The sequence below is a fragment of the Mirounga angustirostris genome, unplaced genomic scaffold (assembly GCF_029215605.1).
Source record: "Mirounga angustirostris isolate CCGP_5_RB_7025 unplaced genomic scaffold, mMirAng1.0.hap1 SCAF_10, whole genome shotgun sequence".
NCBI classification, from domain to species: Eukaryota; Metazoa; Chordata; class Mammalia; order Carnivora; family Phocidae; genus Mirounga; species Mirounga angustirostris.
Window position 1 is genome coordinate 76,956,287 of NW_026991718.1, and position 14,926 is coordinate 76,971,212.

General features: G+C 39.8%; 1 protein-coding gene across 1 annotated transcript in view; it reads left to right on the plus strand.

Moving 5' to 3' along the window:
• VWA3B (von Willebrand factor A domain containing 3B) overlaps positions 1–14,926 on the plus strand; it is a 211,482-nt gene that overhangs the window by 170,819 nt on the left and 25,737 nt on the right. Inside the window, exons 21-22 of the mRNA XM_045886208.2 lie at positions 1,369–1,419; positions 7,321–7,525. Coding sequence (XP_045742164.1) covers positions 1,369–1,419; positions 7,321–7,525 — 256 coding nt within the window. The remainder of the gene's footprint in view (positions 1–1,368; positions 1,420–7,320; positions 7,526–14,926) is intronic.

Here is a 14,926-nt window from a genome sequence, read left to right on the forward strand (position 1 = left end):
TATACACACAAGCCAAAAATGTATCCTATGAATCCTTTAAACAGGTCTTAGGAGCCCTGCTTATAGATACGTGAACCACGTAATTAAAAATAACCCAATTTCCAAATAGGCCCCAAGGAACTCAAAGCCTCCAAGTGAGACAGAAGCACTGAGCTGGCTTATTGCCTGCTTCCCGACTATTTGTATCATGTACAGAGCATTCACCCGTGTCAGACAGGTTCGCACACACTGGTTCACTGAGCCCTCATGGCAACTCTAGGAGGGAGGTACCATTATTATCCACATTCTACAGAGAAGTTGGCTGCTGGCCCAAAGTCTCACAGCTAATAAGTGGAGAAGCCAACTGAGCTTTGGACCCAGGCAGTCTGGCTCCAGAGCCTGTGCTCTTCACCGCATGCCAGACCCCCTTGCCATGGTCTCACCAGGCTCAGGAAGGGAGGTCAGGCAGGGTAACACCCCAAAAGTGTTCTCAAAGCCCTGTGCCGCTGATGCTGGGTCCAGTGGTTAGAGAATGCCTCCTGGAGAGGGGCAGTATTCTCCCAACTCATTGTATTGAAGCTTGTTTTTTTCATGGAACACCAGCTCCCAGCCGCCCGGAGCCAGTGTTCTGTGCCCTGCACTCCAGGAAGCCTACTTTGGGTAATGATGTAGTGGTACAGAACGGGGGAACAGGATGGGGCCGGCACCTCCGCTAGAAGCATCACTGATTCATAACAAGAAAAGGAGCTGCATCTACCCCATAGAAACCACTGGCTTCAGCCTCCTCCTTTCCTCTCTCTCCGCGAACATGTTCAGTGATGAGCTTCAGAAAGTTTCAGCGCTGCCACCACCACCAAGCTGTGATGGGTGAGCAAGGCACTTCATCTGTTTGCCCTTCTCAGTGACCTTGTTTGGAAAACAAGCAAGTCAGGCTCGTTGATCTCTAAAAAGTGTCCTGGTCCTATTATTTATGACTCTCTTCACACCTTTTTCTCTGAAAATCCAGGTCTAGAAGAATGTCTCTAAGGGCATGGTTATACTTTTCCATAGGGAGAAAATCAGTGAGTGTTTAGAGACTTCATGCAGAGAAAATGACAACCATTTTGTTTACTTCCATTTCTTAGCCTGGGTTTTACCTGACCGAGGTGAGAGTTGTGCCCTCCTTTAATATTCAACATGACTGCTACAAAGCCATGAGCTTTCCACAGTGATGCCAAGGGAGGCAGATACTCCTATCCAGTATCTTTAAGCAAATGGCAGTGACATGGTCCAGTGTGGGTGTCCCTTGGCTCGGGATCTGCCCGCAGTGCCCTTCAGAGCCTGGGATCAGCCTTTTGCCATGAAATGAACTACTGCTACTAAATGATTATTGTTTTTTTTTTTAAATAGGCGCTTGAATAAAATTGTTTGGCGAGCATTATCTCAAGAGGAAAAAGAAAAGTAAGCCAGTTTCTCTTCACTTTGTTTTATCTTGGTGAAATTCACATAACCTACAGTTAACTTTTAAAGTGTACAGTTCTATGTTATTTATTCAAAATATTGTGCAAACCACCACCTCCCTCTAGTTTCAAAACCTTATCACCTCAGAAAAAACACATTGTACCCATTAAGTAATCCTTCCCCACACCTCTCTCCCTCTCTGGGAACTACTAGTCTGCTTTCTGTCTCTGTGTACTTTCCTCTTCTGGATATATTATATGAAAGGAATCATATAATATGTGACATTTTGTGTCTGGCTTCTTTTACTTCCTTTTTGTAAAAACTTAATGTTTCCAAGTTGTAGCATACATAAGTACCTTTTTATGCCTCAGTATGGATCCATTGTGTGTACATACCAGCTTGTTTATCCATTCTTCCATTGGTGGATATTTGGGTTGTTTCTACCTTGGGCCCATTGAGAACAATGCTGCCATACACATTCATGTAGAAGTTTCTGTGTGGACATATGTTTTCATTTCTCTTGGGAACATATCTAGGTGTGGATTTGCTGAGCCACAGGGTTATTCTATGTTTAACTTTTTGAGGAACCACCAGACTTTTTCAGAGCAACTGCACCATTTTACATTCCTACCAACGAGGTATGAGGGTTCTTGTTTCTCCACATCCTTGCTAATGCTTGTTATTTTACTTTTTTTTTTTTAAATAACTAAAGCCATCCTGGTGGCCTGGTGGGTATGAAATGATATCTCCTTGTGGTTTTATTTGCATTTTTCTTAATGATCAATAATGTTAAACATCCTTTCCCATGCTTGTTGGCCATGAATATATCTTCTTTGGAGAAGTGTTTATTCAAGTTCTTTACTCATTTTTTAATTGGGTTATTTTGTTGTTGTTGTTGTTGAAATGTAGGAGTTCTTTATATATTCTGGATTTTAACCACTTATCAGATGATTTTCAGAGACTTTCTCTCACTCTAAAGGTTGCCTTCACACTCTCTTGATAGTTCCTTTGATGCATAGTTTTTAAGTTTTATGTAGTCCCATGTGTCTATGTTTGCATTTGTGTCTGTGCTTCTAGTATTATATCCAAGAAAGCACTGCCAAATCCAACGTCTTGAAGCTTTCCCCCTATATTTTCTTCTAGGAGTTTTATAGTTTTTGGTCTTCTGTTTAGGTCTTTAATCCATTTTGTTTCGAGTCACTTTTTATATATGGTATAAGTTAAGGGTCCAACTTCACTCTTTTGCCTGTGGATATCCAGTTTTCCCAGAACCATTTGTTGAAGAGACTATCCTTGCCTCCATGGCGAGATCTTGGCACCTTTGATGAAGATCATTTGACCATATACATACGTAAGAGTTTATTTCTGAGCTCTTTATTCTGTTCCACTGATCATGTTTGTCTTTATGTCAATACCACAGCCTTTGGATTATTGTAGCTTTGTATATATATGTTCTGAAATCAGGAAATGTGAGGCCTCAACTTTGTTCTTTTTCAAGATTGTTTTGGCTATTTGGAGTCCCTTGAGGTTTCATGAATTAAGATGATTTTTTCTATTTCTGCAAAACATGCCATTGAGATTTTGACAGGGATTGCATTGAATTTGTAGATTACTTTGGATGGTATGGATATTTTAACTATTAAGTCTTCTAATCCATAAACACAGGATGTCTTTCCCATTTATTTGCATCTTTTTAAATTTTTTTCAGCAACATTTTATAGTTTACAGTATACAAGTCTTTTACATCCTTGGTTAATTTTATTCCTAAGTACTTTATCCTTTTTGATGCTATTGTAAATGGCATTGTTGTATTAATTTCCTTTTTGGATTATACATTATTAGTGCATAGAATTGCAACTGATTTTTATGTATTGATATTTTATCTTGCTACTTTGTTGAATTTATTTATTAGTTCTAACAGTATTTTTATGGAATCTTTAGGGTTTTCTACATATAAAATCATGCCATCTGGATAGGACTTTCAGTACTTCACTGAATAAAAACAGTGAGAGTGGACATCCTTGCCTTGTTCCTGATCTGTGAGGAAAAGCTTCCAGTTTCTCACTGTTGAGGATGATGTCAGCTGAGGGCTTTTCATATGACGCCTTTCTTATGTTGAAGTAGTTTCCTTCTATTTCTGGTTTGTTGAGTGTATTATTTTTTTTTTTTCATGAAAGTGTGTTGAATTTTGTGAAATGATTTCTTTGCATCCCTTGAGATGACCAAGAGGGTTTTTTTTTTCTTCATTCTGTTAATGTGATGTAGCACATCGATTTTTTTTTAATTTTTTATTTTATTTATTTATTTATTTTTATTCTTATGTTAATCCCCATACATTACATCATTAGTTTTAGATGAAGTGTTCCATGATTCATTGTTTGTGCATAACACCCAGTGCTCCATGCAGAATGTGCCCTCCTCAATACCCACCACCAAGCTAACCCATCCTCCCACCCCCCTCCCCTCCAGAACCCTATTTGTTTTTCAGAGTCCATCGTCTCTCAGCACATCGATTTTTATATGTTGAACCATCCTTGAATTCCAGGAATAAATCTCACTTTTAATGGTGTGTAATCTTTTTAATGTGCTGTTAAATTTGGTTTGCTAGTATGTTGTTGAGGATTTTTGCATCAATGTTCATGAGGGATATTGGTCTGTAGTTTTCTTTTCTTGTAGTATTTTTGTCTGGCTTTGGTATGGGGAAATGCTGGCCTCACAGAATGAGTCTGGAAATGTACCCTCCTCTGCAGTTTTTGGAAATATTTGAGGAGGATTGGTGTTAATTGTTTAAATGCTTGGTAGAATTCTCCCCTGAAGCCATTTGGTGCTGGGCTTATATTTGTTAGAAGGTATTTGCTTACTGATTCTATCTCCTTTCTAGCTATAGGTCTGTTAAGATTTTTTTATTTCTTCATGATTCAATCTTAGCTGACTGTATGTTTCTAGGAATGTATCCATTCCTCTAGGTTACCTAATTTGTTGGTGTATAACTGATCATCGTAGTCTCTCATAATCCCTTTTATTTCTGTGACATTAGTTATAATGTCCCCTTTTTCCTCTCTGATTCTGGTTATGTGAGTCTTCTCTCTTTTTCAGTTAATCTAGCTGAGCATTTATGTTTTGTTGTTCTTTCCCAAAGTCAAGTCTTAGTTTCACTGATTTTTTTCTATTTTTCTGTGCTGTATTTTCCTTATTTCTGCTCTTATCTGTATTATTTCCTTCCTTCTACTAACTTTGGATTTAGTTCTTCTTTTTTCTAGTTCCTTCAGGTATATAGTTAGGTTATTGATTTGAGATCATTCTTCTTTTTTGATGTAAGCATTTTTAATAAATTTTTCTCCTAGTACTGCTTTTATAGTATTTTATACATTTTGTTATTTTGTGTTTTCATTTTCATGTATCCCAAGATATTTTCTAATCTTCCTTGTGATTTCTTCTTTGACTTGTTGGCTGCTTAAGAGTATGGTGTTTAATTTCCACATGTTTCTAGATTTTTCAGTTTTCCATTGGCTATTGATTTCTAATTTTGTCCCATTACGATTAGAGAAGATTTTTTTTTAATGATTTCGATTTTGAAAACTTCTAATACTTGTTTTATGGCTTAACATGTGATCTGTCCTAGGGAATGTTTTATGTGTACATACACAGAATATGTATCCTGCTGTTGGCTGGTGGTGTGTTCTGTATATATCTGTTAGGTCCAGTTAGCCTATGATATTGTTCAAGTACTCTTTCCTTGTTGACCAGCTGTCTGGTTGTTCTATCAATAGTTGAAAATGGGGATTGAAATCTCTTATTTTTATTATTTCTCCCTTCATTTCTGTCAATGTTTGTGTCATATATTTGGGAGCTCTGACATTGGGTGCATATATATTTATAATTGCATCTCTTCCTTGTGGATTGACCCTTTTATCATTATATAATGTCTTTCTTTGTCTCTTGGAACAATTTATGACTTAAAGTAGTAATAGTTTGCTGATTTTTTTCTTCTGCTTTAACAAGTCTTCTTTTAAACCTCTTTAGTGAATTTTTCATTTCATAGTTATTATATTCTTCAGATCCAGAATTTGTTTGGTTCTTTTTCATAGTTTCAGTATTTTTATTGATATTCTGTTTTGTTCATGCAACATTTTCCTGATTTTATGTAGTTGTCTGTGTTCTCCTAGAGCTCACCGAACATCCTTAGGACAGTTATTTTGAGTTCTTTGTCAGGTCACTCAGAGATCTCCCATTTTTTAGGAAAGATTTCTGGAGACTTATTTTGTTCCTTTGATTGGGCCACCTTTCCCTGTTTTTTTTGTATGCCTTAGAATCTTTTAGTGGAGATTTGAGTATTTGAAAGAAACAGTTATATCTCCTAGTCTTTACAGACTAGCTTCTTACAGGGAACAGCCTTCACCAATCATCTGGGCTACAGATTCTGGGGATCTTTCAAACCTTTTCTGGGGTGTGCCTTCTCCAGGCTTGTGTGTGTAATTTCTCAGTTAAAGAGGTTTGCCCCCTTCCTTCTCAGGAGCCCATAATCTCTTCCTCCCCCTGGTGTCTGTTTTTGGTATTGCAGTGTCTCTGGTGCTGTAACAAGCCATGGGAACTCCCTTTAGCTACCCCTAACATGGTATCCAGAGTATCTCACCATTCCCATCAGTGCTCTGAGTCATGTGAGATGGAAATCAGTCTCTTGGGAAGCCCCCCCAAAAGCCAGAATGTTGGATGCATGTTCCTCTTTTCTTTTCTCCTAATTGCACTGCACTATCCAAGGGAAGCAGGGGGACTAGGCCTGGCAAAATGCAACAGCCTTTTCTATCCACTTTAATCCACTATTCTTCTTGGTTTTGTGTTCATCTGGAGTGCTGCGACCTCTTAACTGGTTTCAGGAATTCTCACAAAGGAAATTTGGTCCATATATTGATGAGTCAGCATCTCCTAGGGAGGAATGGGAGCCTGGGGTTTCTTAGTCCACCATCTTGCTGACATCACTCGAATTTAGATTTTTTTAGTAAGAATTTTTGCTGTTATCTGACAGGTTTGCTTGTGGATTGAGTCCTATGGTTGTGCTGGGTTTGCACTGTACTCTTCCAACACCCTAAATCTAAAGGAAGTGACCCTTTCAGCAGTAAGAGAATAATTATGAAATGCCCTCTTCTCTCTCTCTCTCCCTCTCTCTCTTTCTTTCTTCCTCCTTCCTCCTTCCCTTTCTTTCTGTCCCCCCTCCAGGAGTGTCTGATGTAGCAGTAGCTGGACTGGAAGTAGTATCCAGGACCTGGGCCATCACATCACCCTGGCTTCCCCTTGAGTCTCACAGCCTGGGTTCTTCGGCTCATAGAAAGTTTGCCTTCTGTTCTTTGTGTACCAAAACAATGAAGCCAGAAAGTTTAGGCCTATTTAGGCTTATAAAAGGAGGAGAGGAGATCAAAATAGCTAGAATGAGCTGGTAGAAGACTTACTGCTCTGAGGCAAATATTTGGCTTTTGTTTTGCTTCCCTTCCCTTTGCTTTGCTCTGTTTCTCAGAGTTACTACTGGACATAGTGTGTGAAATCTCTTTGGAGCTCATTTTTGTTCCTGCCAAATGTTAGACCTAGGGAGAAAGGAATGAGTTCCAAATATGCCAAAAAAATAGAAAAAAAAAAAGCTATATCGAACTTCAAAATTAGATGATCAAATTAGGTAATAGGGAAGAATGTGTACCATAATTCACAGAGATGGTTATTTTTAATGTAAGCTACTCATGTAAGCCACCACAGTCCTGATGGACCAGAGGGTATGCCTGTGATTCTGTCCACTGACACCTGACATCTGTCTGAGAGATGGTTCTCAAGGGAGGTTTTACTGAAAAATCATCTTTCCATGTTTTTTCTGTTACCGCTTTCTTTGTTTTTTGTCCTCCTTTTTTTTCTTTTTAGGTTAGATGCATATAAACCCATGCGGTACTTGGAAAACAAGGCAGCTTTAAACAGGGCATTAGAACGGTTGAATTGGCCCATTTCGTTGAAGGAGCTGTCGATGCTGGAAAATGAAATCCTAGCTGGGAAAATGTATATCCAACAGGCCATGGAACTCCAGGAGGCTGCCAAGAAGGAGAATCATGTGAGCAAGTCACAGGGAGAGGTGGGTGCCATGGAGGTGTCTATATGTCCTCCCTCCTTCCTGTCCCAAGTCATTGCCATCCCTGCATTGGCCTTCCTTCTCCCTCTCCCACCCCCTCCACATGGATTTCTAAAAGAGTTGGAGCCAACCCAGGTAAAGCGTCAGGGCTTCTTTTCAACAGAAAGGAAATGCCATTTGGTTTTACTATGGCCTTCTTTTTTTTAAACAGTACACTTTTAATTAAAAAACAAAACTAAACAGAAGTATAATATAGTGATCAAAGGTCTGGGCTTTGATATGAGCCAGACCAAGGTCTAGCCTCAGATCTGCCACCTAATCCCTGTATTATCCTGGCCAGTTATTCCATCTCTCTAAATCTAAGGGTTTTTAATCTGTAAAATAGGAATATTACTAACATCTGCCTTATAGGGTTATTATGAGAGTAAAATTACTTTTTACAGTACTTCATACTGAAAAGCCCCCCCATAAGTGTTAGAAATTATTATTAATAAGACACACTTTTCAAAAAGAAAAAAAAACCTTATAATCTGACTGCCTTGTTACCACCACTTTGGATCACTTACTTTTAGCTTTCTTTTCCTCCTTGAGTAAATTTTTTACATAGAAGCAGTCTCCATAATGATTTTAATATTCTGCGTTTTTCCTTGACTGCAGTGTAGCTGATGCATGATGTTACATAAGCTTCAAGTCTACCAACACAGTAATTTAGTAAGTTCTGCTGTGCTCATCACAGTGTAGCTACTGTCTGTCAGCACACGACACTATTATAGCATACTACAATGCCACATATTCCCTGGGTCGTATGCTTCATCCCTGGGACTCACTCAGTCCCTAACCGGAAGCCTGTACCTCCCACTCCCCTCCACCCCTTCTGCCCGCCCCCCACCCCCTCCTCTCTGGCAACCACCGATTTGTTCCCTGTATTTATGGGTCTGTTTCCGCTTCTTTTTGTTTGTTTGCTCACTTGTTTTTTTAGATTCCACATGCAAGTGAAATCATATGGTATCTGTCTTTCTCTGTCTGACTTATTTTACTTAGCATAGTACCCTCTCGGTCCATCCATATTGTTACAGATGGCGAGATCTCATTCTTTTTTTATGGCTGATTAATATTCCACTGTGTGTGTGTGTCTGTGTGTGTACGTACATTCCACGTCTTCTTTATCCATTCATCTATCAGTGGACACTTGGGTTGCTTTTGTGTCTTGGCTATTGTAAATAATATTGTAATAAACAGAGGTGTGTGTATCTTTTTAAACGAATGTTTTTGTTTTATTTGAGTAAAGATCATATGGTAGTTCTATTTTTAATTTTTTGAGGAACCTCCATACTGCTTTCCACAGTAGCTGCATCAATTTACATTCCCACTAACAGTTCACGAGAGATTCTTTTTCTCCACACTCTTGCCAACACTTGCTATTTCATGTCTTTTTGATTCTAGCCATTCTCACTGGTCTGAGATGATATGTCCTTGTGGTTTTGGTTTGTATTTCCCTCATGATTAGTGATATTGAGCATCTTTTTATGTGTCTATTGGCCATCTGTATGTCTTCTTTAGAAAAATGTCATATTCTGCTTTTTTATTTGATATTATCTCATATACTTTCTCTACTTTTTCCAAATCTTCAGTTTGATTTTTTGGCAGTTACATAATATTTCATGGTGTGTACTATACCCTGATTTATTTAATTCTTCAGTGAATGTTAGACATTTGGGATATTTTTTTCAGTTTTCTTCTCTTTCACATGTATTAATGACTTCTGTGGTGAATTTGGTTTAGTTTGTTAGGACAAATTCTTAGGAGTAGAATCCTTGGTTCAAAGGGCATGAATATTTTGGGGTTCTAAATACTTACTGCTTTCTGACTGTGTGTGTTTGTATAGGCATGGAATAGATCACTTGAAATATTACTGAATTCTTTGTAATTTTGGTATATTCAGTATATGTTCACTAAAAAATATACCCAAAGAACTGACCTTTGAGATTCATTTCTTTTGGTTTCAGTCTTTGCTAAGTGATATTGGCTTTGCTTGGCTTTAAACTCCGTATTTGCTGCTCTGGATTCTTTGGTTCTGTTTTGTTTTTCTTTCATTTTATTTTTTCCTACAAATCACACTTTCCCCCTCCATTGTAGAAAGCGATGTCTTTTGTGTAGAATGCAAAAATCTTATCACAAAGCATCTTATGGCTATTAATATTATTCAAACAAAGTGACTTCCCCAAATAATTGTTTAGTGTTCCCTTGGGAGACACCATCTGATGCCTCCAAATATGTGGCTATCTATTGGCCCTCCTCCCTGGATGCCCTGTGGGTACCCAAGAATCAAAAAGACAAGTGAATTAACTCCCTGTCCCTGAAAATCTGCTCTTCTTTTCATCATGCCTCTTCTCCTTTGTTCTTTCATTTTTTCATTGACGTATTTATGAGTTCCCACAAGGTGCCAAGCACTATTCTAGGCACTAAAAGTGCCTGAACACACAACCACACCCCACTCTCATTCTAGTCAGGGAGAAAGACCAGTACAAGTCCCAAATGATGGACTTTCCCACACTGAACTGTAGAGACAGTGCCTAACAGCAGATTCTGCTAGCATTACTTTTTTCTATACTTTGTATTAAATTTAAAAATGGGTAGTGTTGCTGAGATGGAGTAAAAAGAAGCCTCTGGTGATTCAGAATAAAGATAGTGTGTTCTACTTGGATTTGTCTGGAATCCTGGGACTCAAAAGTTCCTTGCCCACAAGATATGAATGAATTGTTCTATTTTTTAATTCTCTTACCCAGAAAGTGGGAATAAAAATACTTTCCATCATTTCTTTATCCAAAAGTACCTGTTCACTTCTGACCACAGGTCAGATCCTGTGCTTGGCACAGGCGACTTCAGGCAGTGAAGAGCCTGTCTCATTCTTTTCTCTCTACTTGGTGTCTCCCAAGGTGATAATATACATTGGACACAAAATGGGCTTTGTTAACTGCATTGAAGACACGGGCCCAGCCTGGTGAAGATGTACTGGAACAGAATGTAAGCTCCATGAGAGCTGAGACCTTGTTTGGCCTTATTTGTAGCTGTATCTATAGCCCTGAGAATGGCAGCTGGCCCACGGTGGACACTAGACAAATACGTATTGAATAAATGAAACCCAGATCCTTCTAGCAGAGAATTATAAATGTGACAACAGAGGCACATCCACAGACCAACTGGAAGATGGGGAAAAGTGAACTGGAGAGTTGGGGGAGGCTTCAGAGAGGGGATAGTTAAGTTTGGTCTAGAATGACGAGTAGGATTTGAGGGTTGGGGTGTGAGAAATGTTCTGAGTGAAAGAAATGGCCTATGCAGAGGCAGGGAGGTGGGATGAACATGGCATGTTCACCAGGGATATGGCAGGAGACAAGGCAGGAAAGGAAGTTGGCAGCAGAATACGAGGGACTTGGAATTCTCTCCTTGGATCACGGACTCATGCCTGTTGGAAATGGAAACCCAGGGAAGAATTTTCAGCAAGTGGAAGACATTAACAGATTTATATTTTGGCAGCATGATGAGGCCCAGTGTAGTAGAAGGGAAAGACCCAAACTGGGTGCAACACTCTGTTGAGCGGTTTTGAGTCCTTGAGCCAAGCCAGAACAGTGAGGAGGAAATAGAGAAAAGAGATACGAACTGGTAGAAAGTGAATGTGTGGGGTGAGCCAGAAGGCAAAGCTAAGGATACCCCAAAACTTTCTGTCTTGGACACGGGGGAAACAGACACTGTTAACCCTTCCGTATCACCTCTGCTCCTCAGTGACACAGATGTTCTCTGGCCAGCCCATCTAAACACCCTGTCATTCTCTAACCCCTGACCACATTTTTGTTTTCTTCACAGCACATTTCACTTGACATTATGTATGTGTTTATGATCTGTCTTCCCTACTATAATGAGGGTGGGACCTAGTCCGTTGTATGCTAGGTACTCCCAGCGTCTAGAATAGTGCTTGGTACCTTGTAGGTACCAATACTCATAAGTATTTGAACGAATAAATGAAAGAATGAACAAGAGGAAGAGGTATAATAAGAGGAAGACCATATTTTCAGGGAAAGGTAATTCACTTTAGGTCCTTTTGATTCCTATGTGTCCACGGGATATCCAAGTGAGAAAGGCCACATGTTTGGAGCTTAGGAGAGAAGTCTGAGTTAAGGAGAGAGTTTGGAGGTCATTTGAGGTGCTGAGAGAAGAAGAGACAGTGGAAGGGATGGAGACAGGAAAGTTAGAGGAGCAGGGGGTTCAGGGTAGAATGCATGATGCGAGAGCCCAGGGATAGGTGGGCAGAACCTTGGATCTGGAGTCACAGGCCTTAGTATGGTCTCACTGCGGCAAATTTCTAGCTCTGTGGCCTTACATAGGCCCCCTGAGCCTAGTTACCTCATCTTTAAAATAGAAAAAGCACCTACCTAAAGGTGGTTGTAAGATAATACACATAGTTTATGTAGGGCAGTGTGCAACGCTAAGGTCTCAACAGTAAATGCGCTCAACATGTATTACCCACTATTGCTATATCCATTGTTAAAGTTTTTACTGAGGAGTTTTGAAAAGTCACACAGAAGGATGTCTCCAAGACATTTGATTTGGCAAGAAGATCATTAGTGATCTTAGTGAGAATAATTTCAGTAGAATTGTGGGAGCAGAAGCCAGTTTGCAGTGGGTGGAAGAGTGGGTAGATCTGAAGAAAGTAAGTACAGGAAGTGAAGATTTGGTTTCAAGATCTTCATAGTGAAGGAAAGGAGAAAGAGATGGTGAGAAACTTCTCCAGAGTGAGAGAAGACATTTAGTGTGTGTAATGGTATTGATGGGTCCCCTGCTGCCCCCTTGTTGGTCAGGGACTAAGGTTTTCCTTCACTGCCCTGTCCCCACACAGGGTAGGCAAAGCCCCCACTGTCTGTTCCGGGAAGCGTCCATGTGCCCAGGACAGTTATCCACAGGTAATGAATTGTGTGTCAGGGTGGGGGGTACTCTTACTTGGTATCTTATCTTCAGAGTTCCTTCCACTCTTGGCATGGCCCTCAGCAATGGGATATTTTGTATATTATTTTCTTAAAATGATACTTCTCCTCACCATGTATGATGTATTATGAAATATTTTAATATTTAATTCTATTTCTGCCATGCCCCACTGGTTTGACTTCATGGCCCACTAACAGGTCTCGATCTCCTATTGTGAAAAATATGGGTTGGGACCAAAGCTCACGATTGCAAGGGCTTGTGAGAACCTGGGGTAAAAATTCATCACAGATGAAGGTCATTTTTACTGGTTCATATATAAATATAGTCTGATTATAAATTCTTTTAGCAAAGGCCAAAGATTTTGATCAATGATTGTAAATTGAAGAGCAAGAAACCATCTCTTATTTATTAAGGTCCACTAGAGTTTATTGATAACATGTAGCAAAAGGTGATCAAAGTTTGTTAGGAATGGGGATCCAATTGGAAATGCCCACACACAGTCAGAAGGGAGTGGCCAGTGGTCACTTTGGTCTACTTGGTCCACACCAGGGTGTGTTATGGAGTCTGGATGTCTTTGGTTCTCTGATATGTAGTCACCCCACTGGTTCCTGAGTTTGGTACAGCTTTGTGATTTTTCTGTTGGTGAGGATCAGATGTGGGGAGAAGTGGCTGCATATGTTGGTGTTAAGCTAGCCTGTACCTTGCTTTTTCCACTCAGGCTTTGACAGTCTTTGCTGGCCCCAGGATCAAACCTGAGCGGAGAACCATCATCCCACCCGCTCTACCCACCATGGTCACATTCCGTGCTTGATTGAAGAATTGCTTACCCTATTTCCATAACCCACTAGTTTTGTGGTATCCCTAGAGACAGGTGCTTGGCTCACTGACCACATGATGAAAGGAAAAATCTGAAGTCTGAAATTTTAAATTCCCCTTGAAAACTCCCTCTGCTTACACCCCTCTTATTGCCATGATTGCAAATTTCACCATCATTGGCCAATCAGAGCTGTGCTATGGTGGAAATCACCACTGGGCATCTGAATTATAATTAACCTTCCATAGTTCTCCCTGGGAGCCTGGTCTAGGCAGCCCAGCCATGCTATCCTACAACATTTCCTTACTACATAAGGATTATTCTCCAGAGCAAATCCCTTAGGACCCAGGCCCAGAAAGACCCAACAGGCTCTCCACACTTATAACCTTGACTGCCTTGGAAAATTTGGAGACAGAAGATCTTGTGAAGCATCTGTAAGCAACCCTAAAAGAGGTCTTGGAAATTTATCTATACAGCTGGCCACACATGGTTATTTCTCCAAGTTGTGACTGGTAAAGAATGTGGAATCCACAATCTTTAGGGATGGTGCATTGAGTGCTCCACTCTGTGAAAAACTATCCAGAAGAAAGAGTGTTGGGGAAGATATAGGTGAGGCTGGGTGAGGTGGAACTGGGAGAATGAGAAAAGAAGAGAGACCATCTGGATTGGAAAACATTGTCGGGAAAACATGATTTTGACACTGTATAGGAGAAAGTTGGTTGGAAAGATTTAGAGAGAAATTTCTTTGAGCTGTATAAAATGGAGTCAGAATAAATAGAGTTATTATCTTTGCTCCCAAATAATAATTGGACCCGTTGTCATTCTTGCATTAATATTTCCTCTTTAAAGGGAGGAGGGAGGCCTCCCACCATAACCTCTACAACTAATCAGCCTTCCTCATTCCACTAGAAAAACTTGAGTCTGTTGTGCTGATACTCGAGTCTAGTAGGAAGACTGACTCTCTAGTGACTGTGAATTGTAACCAGAGTAACCAGCACAGAGATGTCTTGAAAAGTTTTCTTAAAGGCCCAGCATTTATTTTTATACTGTAGCCTTGAGTGAGATACATATTTGTATATAGTAGATTGCTGGTTGTGGTCCACACTCCAGGCAGTGAAATAAAAGCTGCTCCAGCCTATGGCTTTTGTTCATCTCTGGAGTAGCAACATATGGATAACTGAATCAGTAGTATCTGAATTACAGCTTATGAGGCTGTGGTAATTTTCAGATTTAAATATTTAAAACATTTCGAATTTTTCTCTTTGATTTTTTTTTTTCTGAAAGAACAATGAAGAAATATTCCCTGAGAAGATGTTACAAGTTTGCTCTTCACTTGGGAAATAATTTTATGCAGCATCTAATGCATATATATTAGGTTCTTTTGCCACCACCAAACAAAGAAGAAGGGGGGGAGGGGAGGTGGAGGAGAGGAAAAAAATTCATTTTTTTCCTGCAAAATCCCTTTGAGTTGCTATTGATTAACATTTATTGGAGTTTTTTTTTTAAAGATTTTATTTATTTATTTGAGAGAGAGAATGAGATAGAGAGAGCATGAGGCGGGGAGGGTCAGAGGGAGAAGCAGACTCCCTGCTGAGCAGGGAGCCTGATGTGGG